General features: G+C 32.9%; 1 protein-coding gene across 9 annotated transcripts in view; it reads right to left on the reverse strand.

Moving 5' to 3' along the window:
• stol (stolid) overlaps window positions 1-19,186 on the reverse strand; it is a 301,015-nt gene that overhangs the window by 22,861 nt on the left and 258,968 nt on the right. For 7 of the 9 annotated variants that reach the window (XM_067351795.1, XM_067351792.1, XM_067351791.1 and 4 more), the window contains one exon: window positions 452-755. In XM_067351795.1, the coding sequence (XP_067207896.1) occupies window positions 452-755 (304 nt within the window). Of the gene's footprint in view, window positions 1-451; window positions 756-19,186 lie in introns of those variants that run through there. The other 2 variants (XM_067351797.1, XR_010889250.1) reach the window with 2 other exon arrangements.

Raw genomic sequence — 19,186 nt, forward strand, 5'->3', positions numbered from 1 at the left:
ATTAAAGCGTTGTACTTGTAAACAGACTTTCTAGTTAGAAGACGACAAACAGTTTAGTACGGCGTACACAAACTTTATTGTTCCTAATATTAGTTTGTAACACGTAAGAGAAAACATTAAAATTTTAATCTTTATTTTGTTATCTCTGCAACTAGTGCCGTCCACAAAGTTATCAAATTTACTCAGAAACTCCTCTGCAACATATCTCATTGTCAGCAGCAAAAGAATCAGTAAGATGTAATCTAAAGTGAACAATTACTAAAAAATTTTCTATGGCATAAGTTTTTCATGGATTAAATTTAAAATTTTAATTTATCAATTTAATCTAATTATTATACTTTTTTCTAATTTTTAATAAAAAATGCAACTCTCTGTGTAAATAGAACATTATATATTATGTTTATACAACAAATCAAATTTACTTCTTAACGAATACACTTTTACGAATTACCTTTCACATCCGGTTACGTGACAATTGGTAAGTTTTCCCTTCAAAGGGTTACTTTGGCCGCTGGTATTGAGTCGTTCAGGTTGCAAAATGTATAGATCTGTTTTCTTCTCACAAGAACGCAATTTTCGAGGATAATGAGCAGAAGTAGCCCGAGTAGTCGGCGGAGAGGCTGGTAATGCCGGTGCAATCGCCGGAAATCTCACATACACATTATTCTCGTCTAGTGTCGCTTCCTCCGTCGAATCGGCTGACGTCAGCGATTCGTAATCATGTATTTCTCCATCATCGGTGACTATCAAATTATCTGAAAAGATAAATGTAGTCTTAAATTAATTCTAGAAAAACAAGTTATTATAAAACAGATGTTTTTCAAGAAAATTGACATCCATATAAAAATTGTCTTTTATTTAAAACACATGCTTTTAATCCATATTCAAATAATTTATTTAACTAACTGTTACGTCTATGTCCTGCACGGTCTTTTCTTTGTGCAACTTTCCTATGATCGGTCGGCAAAATTCAAAGAGAATCTCGGAAACAGAAAATTTTCTGTTAAAAAAACCGAATACGCATACCCTTATCTAATGGTTCAATAAAGTAAAAAAATCCCTCGAAAATAGAAAATTTTGTTCTAATAAAGCCGAACGGGCACCCGTCTAGCACTTCAAGTTAGACGCAGAAACCGAAAATTTTTTTTCCAAAGATCGAATACGCACGAATACGCATAAAATTTTAACCTAAACTCTAATACCGCCATATATGGGCGAGACAAGCAACATCTGCTCAGGGTAAACAAAAGAGAAAAAAATTCAAAACGCGATGATAACAAAACTCTATATATAGGATGTCCAATTTTAAATGACGACCTCAAATATCTCTTACATAAAGCCTCTCTCTCCCTATCTTTCAATAGAGCCCAAGTCGATTTTTAAAATAAAACTCACCAATTTCTTATTGCTGATCCAGGTTTTACGTCTTCAATTCAAACAGTCTTGTGTTTTTAAAAGATTGATTAGATTTTTGTTCCTAATTATTAGTAAAATCATAACGTGAGTCAATCTTTATTGGGCCTAACATGGGACTTGGACTCAACATTCAATCTAATCATCAGATCGCCATCTCTAAACCTTAAAATACATAATTTTTTCTAGAATCCGTCATTTTTAAGATTGTATGTCCAAAAATCGACGTTTCGCAATGAATTACATAATAATAATTTCGAACAACGATTTGGGCCTATTGGAGAGGGTTTAGCAAAAAATGATCAAGAACAAAATCGTTTTATTTTGAGACATAGAATCTATATTGTAGTAAAAAATGGAGGTTTCCATTTTAAAAAATTTACTTGAACCTTACTGAGCTCGGACCTAAAATCTAATAAGATCATCTAATAGCCCCTTTATGAAACCTTCAACTTTTATATGAAACATTTTTCTTTAAAATGTATTCATGTGTTTAAGAGATATTTGAATTAAAAAAATATTTAAAAAATAAAAATATTAAAAAATATTTAAAAAATAAAAATACTTATTAAAAAACGCAAAAAAATTTGGCGCTGCTACATGTTAATTTCATTACTTTGAGGTGTAGCAGCGCCAAGTTTTTTTGCGTTTTTTAATAAATATTTTTATTTTTTAAATATTTAAAAAATTTTTTTATAATATATATAGTATATCTAATAATATATATAGTATATATAGTATAATATATGTAAAATATGATAAAATATAGTATATAATATAATTAATTATATATACGACAGCTTTATGTACAAGAGTTTTATAGAAGAGTTTTATAGAAATAGTGTACAAGTTTTTTCATAGTTCTTTAGTCCCACTTGGTGCCATTTCCTGATATCATATTTTTTTGTAAGAAGTATATAGGATAGCTTTTTTTGAAAATTTTAATATATACGACAGGTTTTTTTGAAAGGTTTAATATATACGACAATTTTTTTGAAAAGTAAAACAATACTGTACAGTCCGATTGTCTGTAGTAACTATGTTTCTTTATTTATTTAAATTACCGCCACGCCACGGCGTTCAAAAATACATATTAGTTAGCCGCATATTTTAGTTTCATCGTTAGCCGTCGCGGCGCTGTATTAATTGTTTTACGTTCCTTCGTGCGTATGTAACGACGAGACGCATGGTACAAAAAACCACGTGTAAAAAACGCAATAAAATGTTGTAACAAACACATCGAATAATTATTAAAAGGGTTATTTATGAGAACCAGTGAAAATAAAAGAGAAAACGCGTGCCGAGCACCCGGCTAAACGAGAGCCGCATAACAAATACTGTTTTGTTTTAGTTGTGACAAGAGCGTGTACTTGGCGTCTTTTTTTTACCTTTTTTTAAAAAAGGTAATTTTTTGATAGATATTATTTTTTTTTTTTTAATAATATATATACAACAGTTTTTTTTATTTAATATATACAACAATTTTTTTGAAAGGTAAAACATTTTTGTTTTGATTGTAATAAAATTGAGTGGAAATTATAAATATTGTTGAAACTAATTTAGTATACATAGAACAGAAATATTAAACTTTGAGCTATTTAATTTTATTTATTTTAGACAAATCATACACTAAAGTCTCTAAACAATTGTCACATAAGGCATAGTGATAATTGGTATGATTGTATAAATTTTAATTTTATCATACTTTCTGTCAAAAAAGCACATGATTCGAGACTTTAGTGTATGATTTGTCTAAAATAAATAAAATTAAATATCAAAGTTTAATATATTTCTGTTCTATGTATACTAAATTAGTTCTAACAATATTTATCATTTCCAGTCAATTTCATTCTGTTCTGTCTGTCCACTAACCACAGAATACTGAGAGTGTTGTCAACATGCCTTGCTACACTTCTGCACTTTAAGATCGAAAAAATTTTTTTCATGAAGAATACTATTATTTTGATATACACTATCTTTATTTGTCTCCACAACACGTTATATATACATTTTACGACCGATATTAATTATATCAATGTAATTACATAAAATATATCATCAAAGCTGCGAGCTGACAGGTCTGAGCGCCGCCATGTTAGAAATGTTAGAAAAGGAAAGACGTCTTTTAGATAGAAAAAGAAATGCTAACGACGCTGACCAATAAGACATGAGCGACATACATCCTAGCGCGACATACATCCTAGCGAGATGATTTTTTAGATTTCTCGACTTTGAATGCATATATTTTATTTATATAAAGCACACCGAGCAAAAACAAGCAAACTTTCGTTATATATTTTAGGTATGCGCTTTCGATTGAGCCTATTGCCAACTCAATCGGCCCAGCCGTTATTGAGATCCGATAATCTCGGCTTATCTGAACTTTCCGTCTCGTAAAGAGACACGGTTGGTCTTGCGCTACGCGTGAACTTGGCGCGAGACACTACCGTGTCTCTTGATATATATTTTTTGCTTAAAATTAATTTATTTGTTTATTCTATTATATTTTTACAATTATTTGTTTTTGTGCTTTTCATTTAATAAATGTATACATTGTATATTTTTTGCATCTTATGCAAACATCTCATTGTTAGTATTTACAGTTCTGTAAGAAATTAAATATTCTAGATTTAGTTTTGTATTCAAATAAGTTCGTTTTGTGTCAATACTATTTTATGTATTTTTTTTTAAAGTTAATTTATTTGTTTATTTTATTATATTTTTGCAATTGTTTCTGTCTGTACTTTTCATTTAATAAATGTATATATTGCATATTTTTGCATTATTTTCTAATATTTCTGCATATTTTTACTAAATTTTGTGCATATATATGTGCATATATTCTTGTTTTTGCGTGCATATAATTCCCAGCTTTAGATATGATATAAGATTCTAAAGCATAAAAATGAATAAAATGTATTGATTTTAACATTTGTAATCATATTTTTACGTTTAAAATACAAGATTTCAATGCGCTTAATAAGTTATCCTGCATTGGCTCAGCAACCCATATAATCTATAATATTAGACAAATCGAAGAGTGTTGTTATTAATTGTTATTAATTTATCTACAATATTTTGCTTTATTATTTATTTTATAAATAATTTGATTTTACTTTTTCAACAGTTACACATGAAACCAATGTGAAACGACAAAGGTAAAGAAATTACTTATAGAAAAGGCAGATATGATAAATGAATATTTTTCAATTTATAGATAAAGTGGGAAATATGAAATCATTACCGTATTATTAGGTAAATATAATTTAATATCAAAAATTATATTACAATATTCTAAAAAGAAAATCAAGTTTACATGTCATTCATTTTAGATAAATATTTTCTATATGAACTAGAAATTCCATTGTATATAATGCGATTAGCAACAGAAATTGATTGAGAAAAAAACAACCAAATGCTTTCAAAATATTTGCCGAAAAACAATAAAATTTTACAGCTACATGAATCCAAAACACCAAATACACTATTGGAAATATATTACCGAGCATGTTTTATATCCTGCAATAAAAGAGAGCTTACTTCCGCCGAAATACTTCGCTTACGATTCAACAATATTAGAAATAATCAGTTTAATGATTTATATAAAATGTTCGAGAGGTGTTAAAATACCTGTAATATCGGGAGAAAGAATAACACGGTCGTTTACTTAGATATTTACTGAACCTTTATCGAGCGATCCACGTCGAATTGTAGCCGATCGAAGACTGCTCATATACATCGCGTATGCGTGCAGTAAACATAGATGAGATACTGTGCGCGCGCGCGCGTGTGTGTGTGTGTGTGTGTGTGTGCGCGTGTGTTTGCGGGTACTACAATACCTATTATTTTTTATTATACAAAAATATTCTAATTCATTATTTGTGCGCAGTTGTACACAACTTTATGTATAATATTTATATGACAAATATTAAATGCGATCAAAAGAGTGGCCATTTGGCCACGTTAATATTGACCACCGTTCCGATTGACCACGTTGCGATTGACTACGATCCCGATTGACCACGGTCCCGATTAACCATCGTCCCGATCGACTATGGTTTTGATTGACCAATGCAAACCAATGCAATACGTGGAATCGTATAATTATAAACCTCGTTTCGCATCTGAAGCACAGGGTGATGTAAGCTGGACCTCGTTTCGAGTGAAAAGTTGCAAACCCACGTGGAACCGTATAAAAATAAACTGTTCAATACCGTGTGTCCTACAGAATTGTTGATTTCCTAATCTAAAAGAGATAAATGTTAGAAGCATGGGGTCTGAGTAGTTTAGTAATCAGAACATTCGCCCGGCAAGCGAAAGACCCGGGTTCAATTCCCGGCTTAGCCACTCGCGCCCTGATATTTTTTTCTCTCTCTTCCTTTCTTTCCAATAATTCTTATCAGTACATAATGATTCTCCATATGTGAGAACAATGTACTAAACTTTTCGTACACTTTAAGTATCTCGAACCAGAGATCGGTGTATAACTTAACTCTCACGTAAATTAATAAATTAATTTCTTTAAGAAAAATTAAATAATTTTGCACTAACATCCCGCGACGGCTCTCAATGCCTTTCTATTATATTATTTGATAGTTATCATATATGAGCCTTTCCATTATATGTGTTATATATAATTTTTGATATTAAATTATATTTATCTAATAATACGGGTAATGATTTCATATTTCCCACTTTATCCATAAATTGAAAAATATTTATTCATTATATCTGCCTTTTCTATAAGTAATTTCTCGGTTTGACCTTGATAATCGTTTGAAGGTCACGTAAAGGTCACCTTCAATTTATTAAATGGAATACTCTATTTTTCATTGCATATTCTTGTAGTTTACCTCGAGAGCTTTCCAAAGCAGTATAATTAAGTTCCATTTGGCCAAAAACTATTCGAGATATGCGCCGTTAAAGTTTAAGTACCGTCAGGCGTTATCTTAGCTGCACCACGTGTAAAGGTCGCACGGTCAAATTTTTTAGAGTACTTTATTAAAGTGAGTCTCCTTGCCTTAAAATTAAGTAAGACGTCGATAGGACACCTACTATGTTTTATCATGCGCAAGACAAAGACAGACTGATCTTGAGAACTGAGAAATGTCTATTAATTTGGATTCGATGCACTTTCTGTCCTAGCAATTATCTGACTTTGTTCCGTCTTTTTTTAGAATAATTTTTAATCGCGTATTTTTTTTAAATGAACTGACTTCAATTCTATTATAAATTTTAAATCGACGTCTTACTTAATTTTAATTTTTACATTATTTCAAAATTAGTTTGTTTTAAAATTTCTTATACAGTTTGGAATATTTTTTCATACAAACAGAGTATTCATGCTTATTATTTTCCACCTATACGATGGCTTATCTTTCAGAACGTGAGCGAATATCTCTTCTCATAATGCAGGGATGGGATGATCGTCAAAGATTTTACAGTAAAGTTAGGCAGGTTTTTAACGAAACTTTTTGCGATGAAAACAGCCATTTCAAGATCCACTGTGGAGCGAACGATCAGGCACTTCAATGAGACAGGTAGTGTAAAAAAATCGCCAAGTTCCAGGACGACCAGTATCAGCGACTAATGAAGAAAAACAACAGGATGTTGCAGAATCGTTTGTTGAAAATGCCCACCTCAGCACTCATGAAACAAGTCAGCAACATGACATTAGTCACATGGCTGTGCATAGAATTTTGAATAAAATCAGGTTTCATCCGTACAAAATTCATGTGGTACAAGATCATCTGGTATAAGAGTTGAACGAAGATGATTTTGATCATCGTATGGAATTTTGTGAGCTCATGATGAGAAAAATTGACAGTGACCCCAACTTTCTGTTCAATATAGCTTTTTCAGATGAAGCAACATTTGAATTGAATGGTCCCGTCAATAGACATAATTGCAGATTTTGGTCTGACAGCAATCCTCACTGGATGCTTGAAGCTCACACACAATACCCTCAAAAGTTGAACGTCTAGGCGGGTATATTGAATAATACTTTGATCGGTGCATTTTTCATTGATGGAAATTTAAATGCTGCAAAATATCAAGATATGTTGAGGAATGAAATACTTCCAGCAATCAGACGAATTGTAGGTGATATCTTTGCTTATACATGGTTTCAGCAAGACGGTACTGGACCGCATTATGGTAGAGGTGTACGAAATTTCTTAGATACGGAATTTTCCAACCGATAGATTGGAAGAAAAGGAGAAATTGAGTGGCCATCTTGGTCTCCTGATTTATCACCGCTTTTTGTGGGGTTACTTCAAAAGCAGAGTGTATGCAACAAAACAAAGAAATCTAGAGGTACTTCGTCAAAAGATCATTGAAAAAGCTGCACTCATTGATCCAGAAATCATCAGGAATGCCATATCCAGCTTTTACGATCGAATAGCTCATTGTCAGACCGTAAATAGTGCGCAATTCGAGCATTTACTATAAAACGTTGTTTTGCCTGGCTGGATCACCGACCGCTGTTTGGAATCCCAAAATACCTTGAAACACACACACACACACACACACAAACACACGCACACGCGCGCGCGCGCGTGAGGGGCGAGGGGACTCACCTTAATAAAATATTCGGAAGAATTCGACCGTGCGACCTTCACACGTGATGCAGCTAAGATAACACTAACGCCAGATGATACTTAAACTTTAGCGGCGCATATCTCGAATAGTTTTGAGCCAAATGGAACTTAATTATACTGCTTTGGAACGCTCTCGAGGTAAGCTATAAGAATATGCAATGAAAAACAGGGTATTCCATTTAAGAAATTGAAGGTGACCTTTACGTGACCTTCAAATAAATATTCAAGGTCAAACCGATGACACCATCTTATGGTTCCCTCGAAACCATACAACTTTGGTCTGCGACATTTTTTGATAAAACTCATATTTTTTTAAATATTCCAGTGTCTTAACCTTTTTGTTACACCCTGTATGATATGATGAAAATTACATTTTAAAAAGTTATACACTTTATAGAGTATTAACATATGTTGATTTCTATTTTATATTTTATTTTATATAAATTGTTAGAATTGTATAAGGGAGTTTTTATTCTACTGTTTAATTAAAAAAAATGTATTTATGTACTGTTTAATTTAAAAAAATGTATTTAAATTATAATACACTGAATAAAATATTTGCTTAAAAATAATAGATTCTGTCAGTATTTTCACCAATTGTACACTTTAAAGAATATTAACATTGACTTCTATTTTATATTTTATTCAAATTGTTAGAATTGTATAAGGGAGTCAAGGCTAAATTCATTCTTATTATACAGTTTCCTATTTTACTATTTAATTCAACGTTTAATTCAAAAATTGAATAAAATATTCGCTTAAAAATAATAGATTCTATCAGGTTATAGGCTCAGATAATGCCCAAAATTAAGTGAAAACGATAGTTATCGTGAGAGTAAACATTTCGAATTAAAAAAATAGTATTAAACATTTAACATTTAAGGTAGTTGTCTAATACCTTAAGGTAGTAAAATTAATTTCTTACAAATTGATCGCAATTTTTATTATATCTTTATTGAAGTAATATCTAACAAGAAAACTACTCGAGGTGACCCCCGCTGATTTTAATTTTGCAATATGTTGTAAGTTGATTAAAATATAAAAGAAATATATTTTTTTTATCGGCGGAAAAACATTTTTAGGGGAAACAGCCCTTGAAAGTAGGAGGTGTCATGTGCTGATTTGGTTGTTTCATATAGAAGAATGCAATCTTTTTGAATGAGTCCAATTGGAAAATGTGTGTCACGAGAAGAGATGAAAAACACAATTTGGTAGATTTGATTAATCCATTTTTAGGGAGTAAACCACCCCTATGAATTTCAAGAAACCCGCCAAACATGGCTAAATTCAAGCCGAAAAATTTGAAAAAAATATATGTTACACATTAGTGCAAAACTATATAAGTATACGTGTTTTTGCATTTCTTCGAAAAATCAAATTTTGGGGGGTTGCTATCCTTAATCAGTTGAGTGATAATGTATCATATATGTACAAAAAAAAGTGCCAAACGTGGTAATGTATCATATATGTACATTTCTAAATAACTCCACTAATTTTCAACTTTGCATAAAACTTGATATATTAAGGTTTTTTGGGCTGTTGAATTCGAATCTGTTGTCAAAATTGTAAAATTTAAAATGGCGGATCCAATATAGCGACTGTTAATTGTTAAAAAATTAAAATATTGGAGTTAGGTAAAATATGTATAAGACCTTATTTGTAGAGCTTTTTATGAGCTTCATTTTTTGTTTAACAACTTTTTCCGTACAATAAATACTTTCTGAAATAATTAACAAAAACAGTTTTATTTTTGAACCTTTGAGGGGGGGGGCTGGGAGGCGGAGGGGGCATTTGCGCCAAAAATCCATTTGGGAATATTATTTACTAGATAAAATAAATATTTAGGCTGAATATAAGCCAAATCGAAGGTGATCGAAGTTTTTCGGAAGTCCACCCCCTTTTTTTTATTCACCTCCACTTTTGACTGGAAAGTCGTAGTAAACATTTAAAAAAATCATTGTTCTTGTTTTGAAACGCCCTTTCAAATAATCCCCACTCGACCCATAGTGCCATTTAACATTTTCCACCCCTATTCTGTCCTCTTCCCCGCCCTGGGGGGAGGGGGGCATCCAACCCATTTCGAAAAGTTGCTTTTTCGAAAACTTTGAATCCATGTTTCATCATTTTTCGATATTTTAACTTTTGGCTTTTACCACTTTTGGCACAAATCTTTCGGAAAAATCTACCACTCAACTGGTTAAACACATTTTATCTCGTTTATATGAAAAGGTGTAATATTCGTGAACAAAATTCATTATAAATGATTTGCCACAGACAAATACAAAATTTATATCCCGCTCTATTTGATCATTCAATGTTACGGAGGAAAACCACCCCTAAATATGACTACGATTACCCAAAAATTCATGCACGACAATATATGAAAATACACTTCATAGCAAGCAATATTAATGTATATAACGATTGATGTACGAAAAATTTTAAGAAAACAATGTTGTATTCGGACATATTGCAGGATCAAAATGTCACCATAGCAGATTTAAAATATCACCAATTTATAAATTGTCACATATTATATTTCCATAAATACTTACATTATTATGAATACAATAATTTATATGTGAATTAGTTTTCAAAACTTAAACAATAATGATAGTCATCGAAAAAGTGTTTGAGACACAAAGATTTTTTACACCATGAATATCGAATAATAGCAACGTTTGTGCAGCCTTCAATTTCGTAATGCGTGTTAGAAGAATTTCCGAAACTGAAATTAACAGGATTTTCAAATACTTCTGATTTTTCTTCTATGTACCCACTTTTATACCACTTTTATATCAAAAGAATTTCAAAAAATTTATACAGGGTGTCCCTAACATTTTGACAAAGCGCTCGTGTGCAGGTAGAGCAGACTAAACTGAGTCGAAAAGTCCTGTACCATTTTGCAATTTTCGCAACAGTTAACGAGTTAGTAATTACTAAAGATCGCCGAATAAGCGCGTATCCGTTCAGCCTACCGCCGAATGCAAGCGCGCGGCGAGATACAATGAAAAAACGGGAGACAATCACATCTCAGAACGGGCTTTGCCATTTGTAGTAAACAACTCCACGCACGCCTATTGATCACTGGGCGGTTGTAATTGGGCGGGTGATGAGGACTTGGTTAGATGGCGTGTAGGAGTGTGCATTGTAAAAGAAAGTGTGTAGAAATAAATTAATTGTATAGAGATACAGGATAGAGACATGTGTTAAGAATAGGTAAAAATTAAAGGATAGAAAGGGGAAAAGATGGGCAAATAAAAGTGAGAATGAAGAAAGAGATTAGAAAGATATAGGGAAAGAAAGATAAGAGGAACAGAAGTAAGGTTATGGCGACACGAGAATCGGGCGGAACGAGCACAGTAAGTAGGACAAAGAGGAATAAATATGAAATAGAGAATAAGCAAAAGAAATTAGAACGAAAAGAGGAAGAGAATTATGATAGGATAAGGGAAAAGGAAATGAAAAGGGTAAAGAGTGCGTGTGCGAAATGGAGGTTAAGCAGGATAAAGGTAGGATAGAGGATCTAAGAAAGGAGGTAAAAGAAGAAATAGTTAAGGAAATGAATGAAGTAAAAAAGAAAATGGAGAGATTTATAGAATATATAGAGGAAAGTAAGAAAAGGGAAAGAAATCGGCAAGTAAGAATGAGAATATTAGAGGAGAATGTAGAAGAAATAGATATAAGGTTAAAAGAGATAAAGGAGGCAATGGAGAAAAGGAAAAAGATATAAAAGAAGGAGATGGGTGTGATGAAATGAGTCAATAAAGTAATGGGTAATAAAAATTTTTGTAATATAGAAAATAAAAAAGAGAAAGAAATAGGGGAGATAATTAGGAAAGAGACGAATGAATTTGAAAAGGAATATAAATAGTAGGAGGGGGATTTTAATATAAGGATAGGGGAACTGAGAGGAAAAGAAGAAGAAAAGAATGGGAAGAGATAAGGAAGAGTAAAGATAAAACAATAGGTAATGGGGGTAAAAGATTAGTTAACTTAGTGGAAAAAATAGGTTTAGAAATAGATTTAGATGTATTTAAATGGAAAATAAAGGTGATTGTGGAAAGGAGAATACATTTATATAGATGTAAGAGGAAGTACGGAGATAGATTATAATTTTGTAAATAAAAAATAAGAGACAGAGTAATAGAGTATAAAATTGAATATAGGATGGACTAGGATTATTTGCCAATCAGTATGAAGCTGGAAGCAGAGGAAAAAAAAGAGAAAAAGAGGCAAGATGGAAAAAGGAAAAAAAGAAAAGAAGGCGAAAAGGAGGCACAAGAAGATAGTATGATGGTATGCGGAGATAGGGATGTAAGAAAATATATAAAGAAAGAACAGAGGAAATAGGATGGAGGAAAGAGGAAGAGAAAGAAACATGGATGGTGGGAAGAGGACATGGGAAAATCTCAAAGATTTAATGAAGAAGGCATTAGTATACATAAAAGTAAAGAAATAGGAAAATATGATAGGATACAAGGATTGGGAGAGAGAAGTAGTATGAAAAGGAAAAGAGAAGCCAAAAGGAAATATAATAAATAAAAGAATGGGAAAGAATAAGGGAAGATTTCCTAGAGAAAAGGAAAAAGCTGAGAGAGTTCTTAGAACTGAAAAAAAGAAAAAAAGGAAGATGAGGAAAAGAGCTATAAATAGGAAAAGAAGGAAGAAAGAGTAAAAGAAAACAATATAAAAAAAGAAGATAGGAGAAGACACCTCAGGGATCTACTAGAAGGTACAGAAATAATTATAAAGAATACAGAAGACATAAGAAACGAAGACATAGGAATAGAAAAAGGGAAGATCAAGAGGCAAGATGCGAGATGGACTTAGGAGAAAAAAAAATAGTAAAATAAAGTAATATATAGGATTAGATATAAGGTATGGATGAATGAAGATAAATTTTAATTGTAAACCAAGTCCCTTCATGGCAATAGCTAAAGTAATAAAGATTATATATCCCGGTGATGATAACTGATTGCTCAAATCCATAATACTAGCAAGATGAACTTATCTAAAGTAAAACAAATAATGTAAGATTGCATGTATATAATGATTTATGTATATGAATACGCGCAATACCGGGCAAATAAAGTCTTACTTGGGCTGACTACAGCTTTAACACGTCTCAAAAGTGAGTAGCTATTTTATTGCCTGTTAGTTTTGCGGTTACTTATATAAAATACTGCTCAAGTGAGTATCTGTTAGTAGTTTTTCAGTGAAAACCATCACATCATCCAAATTACAGTTATGATTAAAACTCGAAAATACTGATATGGAATTATATTTTTCGAATTCATGATTATAGCTTTTATTATTTAATGATATTTTTTCTTGTAGCACTGAAAATGACGATAAATTCTATAAACTTCATCAACCTTTTATTAATGACTTTTTAATCGTTAAAAATAAAAGAAAGTATAAAAGTATAAAAGTGGATACATTGAAGAACAACCAGAAGCATTCAAAAATTCTGTTAATTTCAGTTTCAGAGATTCTTCTAATATGCATTGCGAAATTGAAGGCTACACAAAAGTTGTTATTATTCGATGTTTATGGTTCAAAAAATCTTTGTGTCTCAAACACTTTTTCTATAGCTATCATTATTGTTTAAGCTTTGAAAACTAATTCACATATAAATTATTGTATTACATAATGATGTAAGTATTTATGAAAATATATAATGTGACAATTTATAAATTGGTGATATTTTAAATCTGCTATGATGACATTTTGATCCTGCAATATGCCCGAATATAACATTGTTTTCTTGGAATTTTTCGTACATCAACAGTTATATATTTTAATATTGCTTGCTATGGAGTGCATTTTCATATACTTGTATACATTTATTTTTGGATAATCGTAGTCATATTTAGGGGTGGTTTACCCTATAACATTGAATGGTCGAATGGAGCGAGATGTAAATTTTGTATTTATCTGTAATAAATCATCATTTTTAGTGAGTTTTGTTCGCGAAAATTTAATTACATCTTTTCATATAAACGATATAAAATGTTTAAGCGTAGCAACCCCTCAAAATTTAATTTTTCGAAGAAATGTAAAAACACTTAAACTTAGTTTTGTACTAATGTGTAACATATATTTCTTTCTAGATTTTTTTGTTTGAATTTAGCCGTGTTGGGCAGGTTTCCTGAAATTCATGGGGGTGGTTTACTCCTTAAAAATGGATTAATCGAATCGAACAAATTGTGTTCTCCATCTGTTCTCGTGATTTTCCAATCATACATTTTCCAATCGAACTCATTCAAAAAGATTCTTCTATATAAAACAACCAAATCGGCATTTGACACCTCCTATTTTGAGGGGTTGTTTCATCCTCTAAAAATGTTTTTCCGCCGATAAAAAAAATACGTCTCGCTTATATTTTAGTCAACTACAACATATTGCAAAATTTTTAAAATCGACGGGGAACACCTCCAATAATTTTCTTGTTAGTGGGTAAGGCGTAGTATTTTGAATATTGCTGGTTCAAAATTTTTACTAAAAAAATTTTTTTTTAGTATTTAAGTGAATTGTGACATGTACTACGCATCAAAATTAAGAGATAGAAAATTTCAGGTCGATTTTGGGGTGTTTTCTGAGCGGCTGTATCTCCACGAAAAATGGACGAAAAAAATCTTTAAAAAAAGAGTTTTTAAGCTTAAATCTTCTAATAATAATAGAAAGGAGCGTAAAGAGCCACAATGTAAGTTATTCGTGCGAAGATTACAGTGTATTAGTTTTTACCATTATTACATTTACATTAAACAAACGTTTCTGCCTGCCATCAGGCCTTCTTCAGTGTATTATACAAAACAAAAAAATCGCAACACATTGCTTTAATAAACAGTATAATAAAGAGAAAATTTTTCCAATCCATTTTTTAAAAAAAATGTTGTTCAAAATCTAACGACGTTAGGACTGTAATCAATATAATAAAACAAATGAAAATTCGTGTTATAAAAAGTGCGCTGACCGGAGATAGAAATAATTTTTACATACTTGCAATGAAACACATGTAGAACGTGAGCTCATCCACGCAGAAGGAGCAAAGTGGAAGAAAAATGTTAGATTTGTACTATGATGGTTGAGATCTTAATGATCATAACTGAGTAAAGAAAATTCGAGTGATGATGGAAAAGAGAGGGGGTGAGGGGGGACGGAAGAACAAGGAGTATGGAAGGGAAAGTATGGTGAAATGGAGGGGATGAAGGAATTAGTATAGGAAAGAGAAAGCAATACATTTATAAAAGAGGAAATAGATTAATAATGGGGAGATAAGCATCTGGTAACCGTTTGGTGTCATTTTGATTGTTTAGACCTGCATTTTATCTTTTTATAAAAACCATTTCAGATATCATTCTTTTTCCATAAAACCACGATGTTTCTGGATGAAGGTCACTCACAAACGATTATCGCCAACAGGATGGGAGTTAGCCAGTCTGTCGTCAGCAGAGCTATAGTTCGCTTTCGGCAGATTGGCAAACTGCATCGTCGTAGCGGGCAAAGGCCAAAGACGCCAAACGTTTGTCCGAGAAAACAGATCAATTGTACGGCACGCGCGCCTAGAACCGTTCGTGACGGTGAACGCAATTGCGCGTCGAATTAATCCCGCTCGAAACAACGATGTTTCCATCTCCACAATAAAACGCAGATTGCGCGAGGACGCCTTGCGTTCGTACCGAGCTCATCACGTATCCATGTTCACGCCCTTTCATCGACGAGCTCGATACGAGTATGTACGTAAACATGTCCATTGGGGCTACAGACAGTGGAGCAGCGTGCTGTTTACTGACGAGTCCCGTTTTATGCTGTATGGAAATGATAGTCGCCCCCGCGTTTGGCGTTACCACGGCGAACGCTACACCCAAAATCGTTGCAAGCCTGTGGCTGCATTTAATGGAGACTTGGTAATGGTTTGGGCCGGTATTTCGCACGCCGCTGATGGTTGTCCCACCACTGGGACTTTCGGCAAGGCGATACGTCGATGAAATTCTCGTCCTAGACGTTTTACCAGCCCGCCGCCGAATGAGCCGTAGATTTATCCTGATGTAGGATAACGCCCGATGCCATACCACACGCCACACCCGGGATTTTTTAAGGCACTACCGTGTGGCTACCTTGAATCATCCAGCGAGAAGCCCCGACTTAAATCCCATCGAGCACGTATAAGACATGCTCGGGCGGGGTTTGCGACGGGATTATCCAAGGCTAGCCAACTTGGGGGAGTTGGCATGAGCACTTCGCCAAGTTTGGCAGCGGATACCGCAAGCAGCGATACGGCGCTGCATAAACATGCATGAACGCCTAACGGCAGTACTACAAAGCAGAGGCGGCAATATCCGCTATTAGGCGGCCTCTTTCTCTTTCTCTCTCTCTCTTTCTCTCTCTCTCTCTCTCTCTCTCTCTCTCTCTCTCTCTCTCTCTCTCTCTCTCTCTCTCTCTCTCTCTCTTTCTCTCTCTCTCTCTCTCTCTCTCTCGTTTGCGAAATTTCCGTAATGCAACTTGGGGTAGTCGAATTCGTCGACTCTTGACACCTGGTGCAAGAAATTTCCGTAACGCAACTCACGAAAGTCGAATTCGTCGACCCTTGACACCTGGTGCGAGAAATTCACGTAGCGCAATTCGGGGTAGTCGAATTCGTCGACTCTTGGCACTTGGTGCGAGGAATTTCCGTAGCGCAACTCGGGGAAGTCGAAATCGTCGACTCTTGGCACCTGGTGTGAGAAATTCCCGTAAATTTGAATGATAATAATAATACCTTGGGCCTCGCAAATTCTTTATCTGCCCCTGGCGGACAGAGGAAAAGAATAAGGAGACGACGTTTCTTAATTTTACATTACCAACATTACTTTTTGACCGCTTGTATCTCCGGTACGGCTGGACCGATTTTAATTTTCTTTAGCTCAAATTACTCGTGGTGATGCCACCTTTATCCCATTAAGGACCAAACGAACGTTTTTTTTTCATAGCTTTTTTCAGCGGCTGTTTTTTCTACTAAACCAATCCAGAAAAAATTCTAAAACAATCATTTCTGACGTAAAATTTATTGAACTTTCAGAATCTGTTTTCAGAATTTTTCCAAAATGCAATCCAAAAGAGTTATGTTTGTTTATTTTTTAAAAAATTCGATTTTTTCATTCCAACATTTTCTTCAATCGATATTTTCGCATCGAAATCGGATGAGGATATCTCTGGGAAGTGAAAATCTTGCGTCCATGGACCCTAAGCTTCAAAATGTATGGGTGAGTATTTTGAAATTATAGATGGCGACGTCCAATATGGCAATCTAAAGCCATTAATGTTACGCTTTTTTCGATTATTCCGAGTCACAACAATTTCTTTTGATGAATTCCTAATGAAAATGGGTTTACTGAAGTTTTTTGGGTCGCTGATTACAAATCTCTTATCAAATTTCCCGAATTCAAGATGGCGGATCCAACATTTTATTCTCTGACTCTTCTATGATTTTATTCTATGGATACATGGTTTCATTATTATCACGTATGTATAATATAATAACAAATATTTTTGTAATCATCATAATGCGCAAATTAAAATACTCAATAATTACAGTGTTAATTAAGAATAATGGCACAAGGAAATCTTACTGAATTCATTCCACACTCGTAATTTCTGCACTTATCGTTTCGTCTTGTATGAAATTTTTCGACACATTTTAAAATTTTATTATGTTTACGTTATATTTATTTTGTATGACACTGAAGAAAACCTAATTTAGGTTGAAACGTTTGTTATTGTATACTAAGTGAAATTATACTGCATGAATAACTAGCAACGTCTCTTTGTGTCTTTTTATTTATTATTATTTGATAAATTATTGGAGCTTATACTTTACTATTGTACATTTAATCAAATTAATAAAAATAAATTTAATTAAATTTAACCTAAATAAAAAAATATTTAATGCCAAGAAACTTGGCTACACCGAATAACATATCAACTAACATAATGTTAATTAATCTGTAATATTAATATAAATGCATATTATGTCACAGTAAGTAATTAGTATCATACAAAATAAGATAAATAAAAGATATATTCTACAGTCAATGACAGAACAATATATTTTGCAAATTTATACTTTCACATAATATTAATATTGTATAATAATTAAGTATATAATATTAAACTATATTATTATCAATTTTCACTGTCTTACAGTATTTTAAGGTGTAGCAGCGCCAAAACAAGGACATCTCGGCTAAGGTATAATAACCCTGACAGAAAAATCTCTAGTTCTCCAGGTTGGCGATTAGGCATGGGGCTAACAATCCCTTTCCGTAAAAAGTCAATGGTTCGAAACTTCAAACAGAGAATGCCGGACAAATTGATAGATGAGGACAAGGCACGAGTTGTGGACAACGAGTGAGGACTAGCTTTTTAAACGCTAATCTCAATATTGGTACAAATATTGGTAAAATATTTGAACTCTATACAGACCTACCTCTCTTAGAATGTTATTAAACCAACAGAGAAAACTCAAGGAAAGCATTATTCCTATACAAGAGGCGCGATGGATAGGAAGTGGTACCTTGGAAAAGAAAGAAGGCACGATATTTTACAATTGTGACAGCAGGAAGCATGAATTTGGGACAGGATTTATTGTACATGGAAAACTTAAACATTTAATGATTGGTTTTATACTCATCAACCAAGGCTATCAACGCTCAGTAAAAGGTAGATTTTTTAATTATAGTGTAATTAATGCACATGCACCAACCGAGGAATCCAGCGAGAAGCTAAAAGAAGATTTCTATGATGCCCAAGAAAAAGCATATGATAATTGCCCAAGAAGTGATATAAAGATATTGGATAATTTTAATGTACAGCTGGGAAGAGAGGATATTTTTTCAACCAATAATTGGGAAGCATATCACCATTAATGATAACAGAACAAAATTGATTCTTTTTGCTATTTCTCGAAACATAATGGTAGAATTCATCAAATTTTCACACAAGAAGATACACAAGGAAACATAGAAATCACTTGATGGTAGCATAATCAATCAGATTGATCATGTTTTGATAGACAGGAGACAAATCCAATCTGCTGGATGTGAGAACTGAGAACGCTCCGTGGTATTAATGTGGATTCGGACCATTTTCTGGTGATGGCTAAGTTCAGAGCCCAAATATCAGATGTCCAA

Source organism: Linepithema humile, chromosome 3 (genome assembly GCF_040581485.1).
Source record: "Linepithema humile isolate Giens D197 chromosome 3, Lhum_UNIL_v1.0, whole genome shotgun sequence".
In the NCBI taxonomy this organism is placed as follows: Eukaryota; Metazoa; Arthropoda; class Insecta; order Hymenoptera; family Formicidae; genus Linepithema; species Linepithema humile.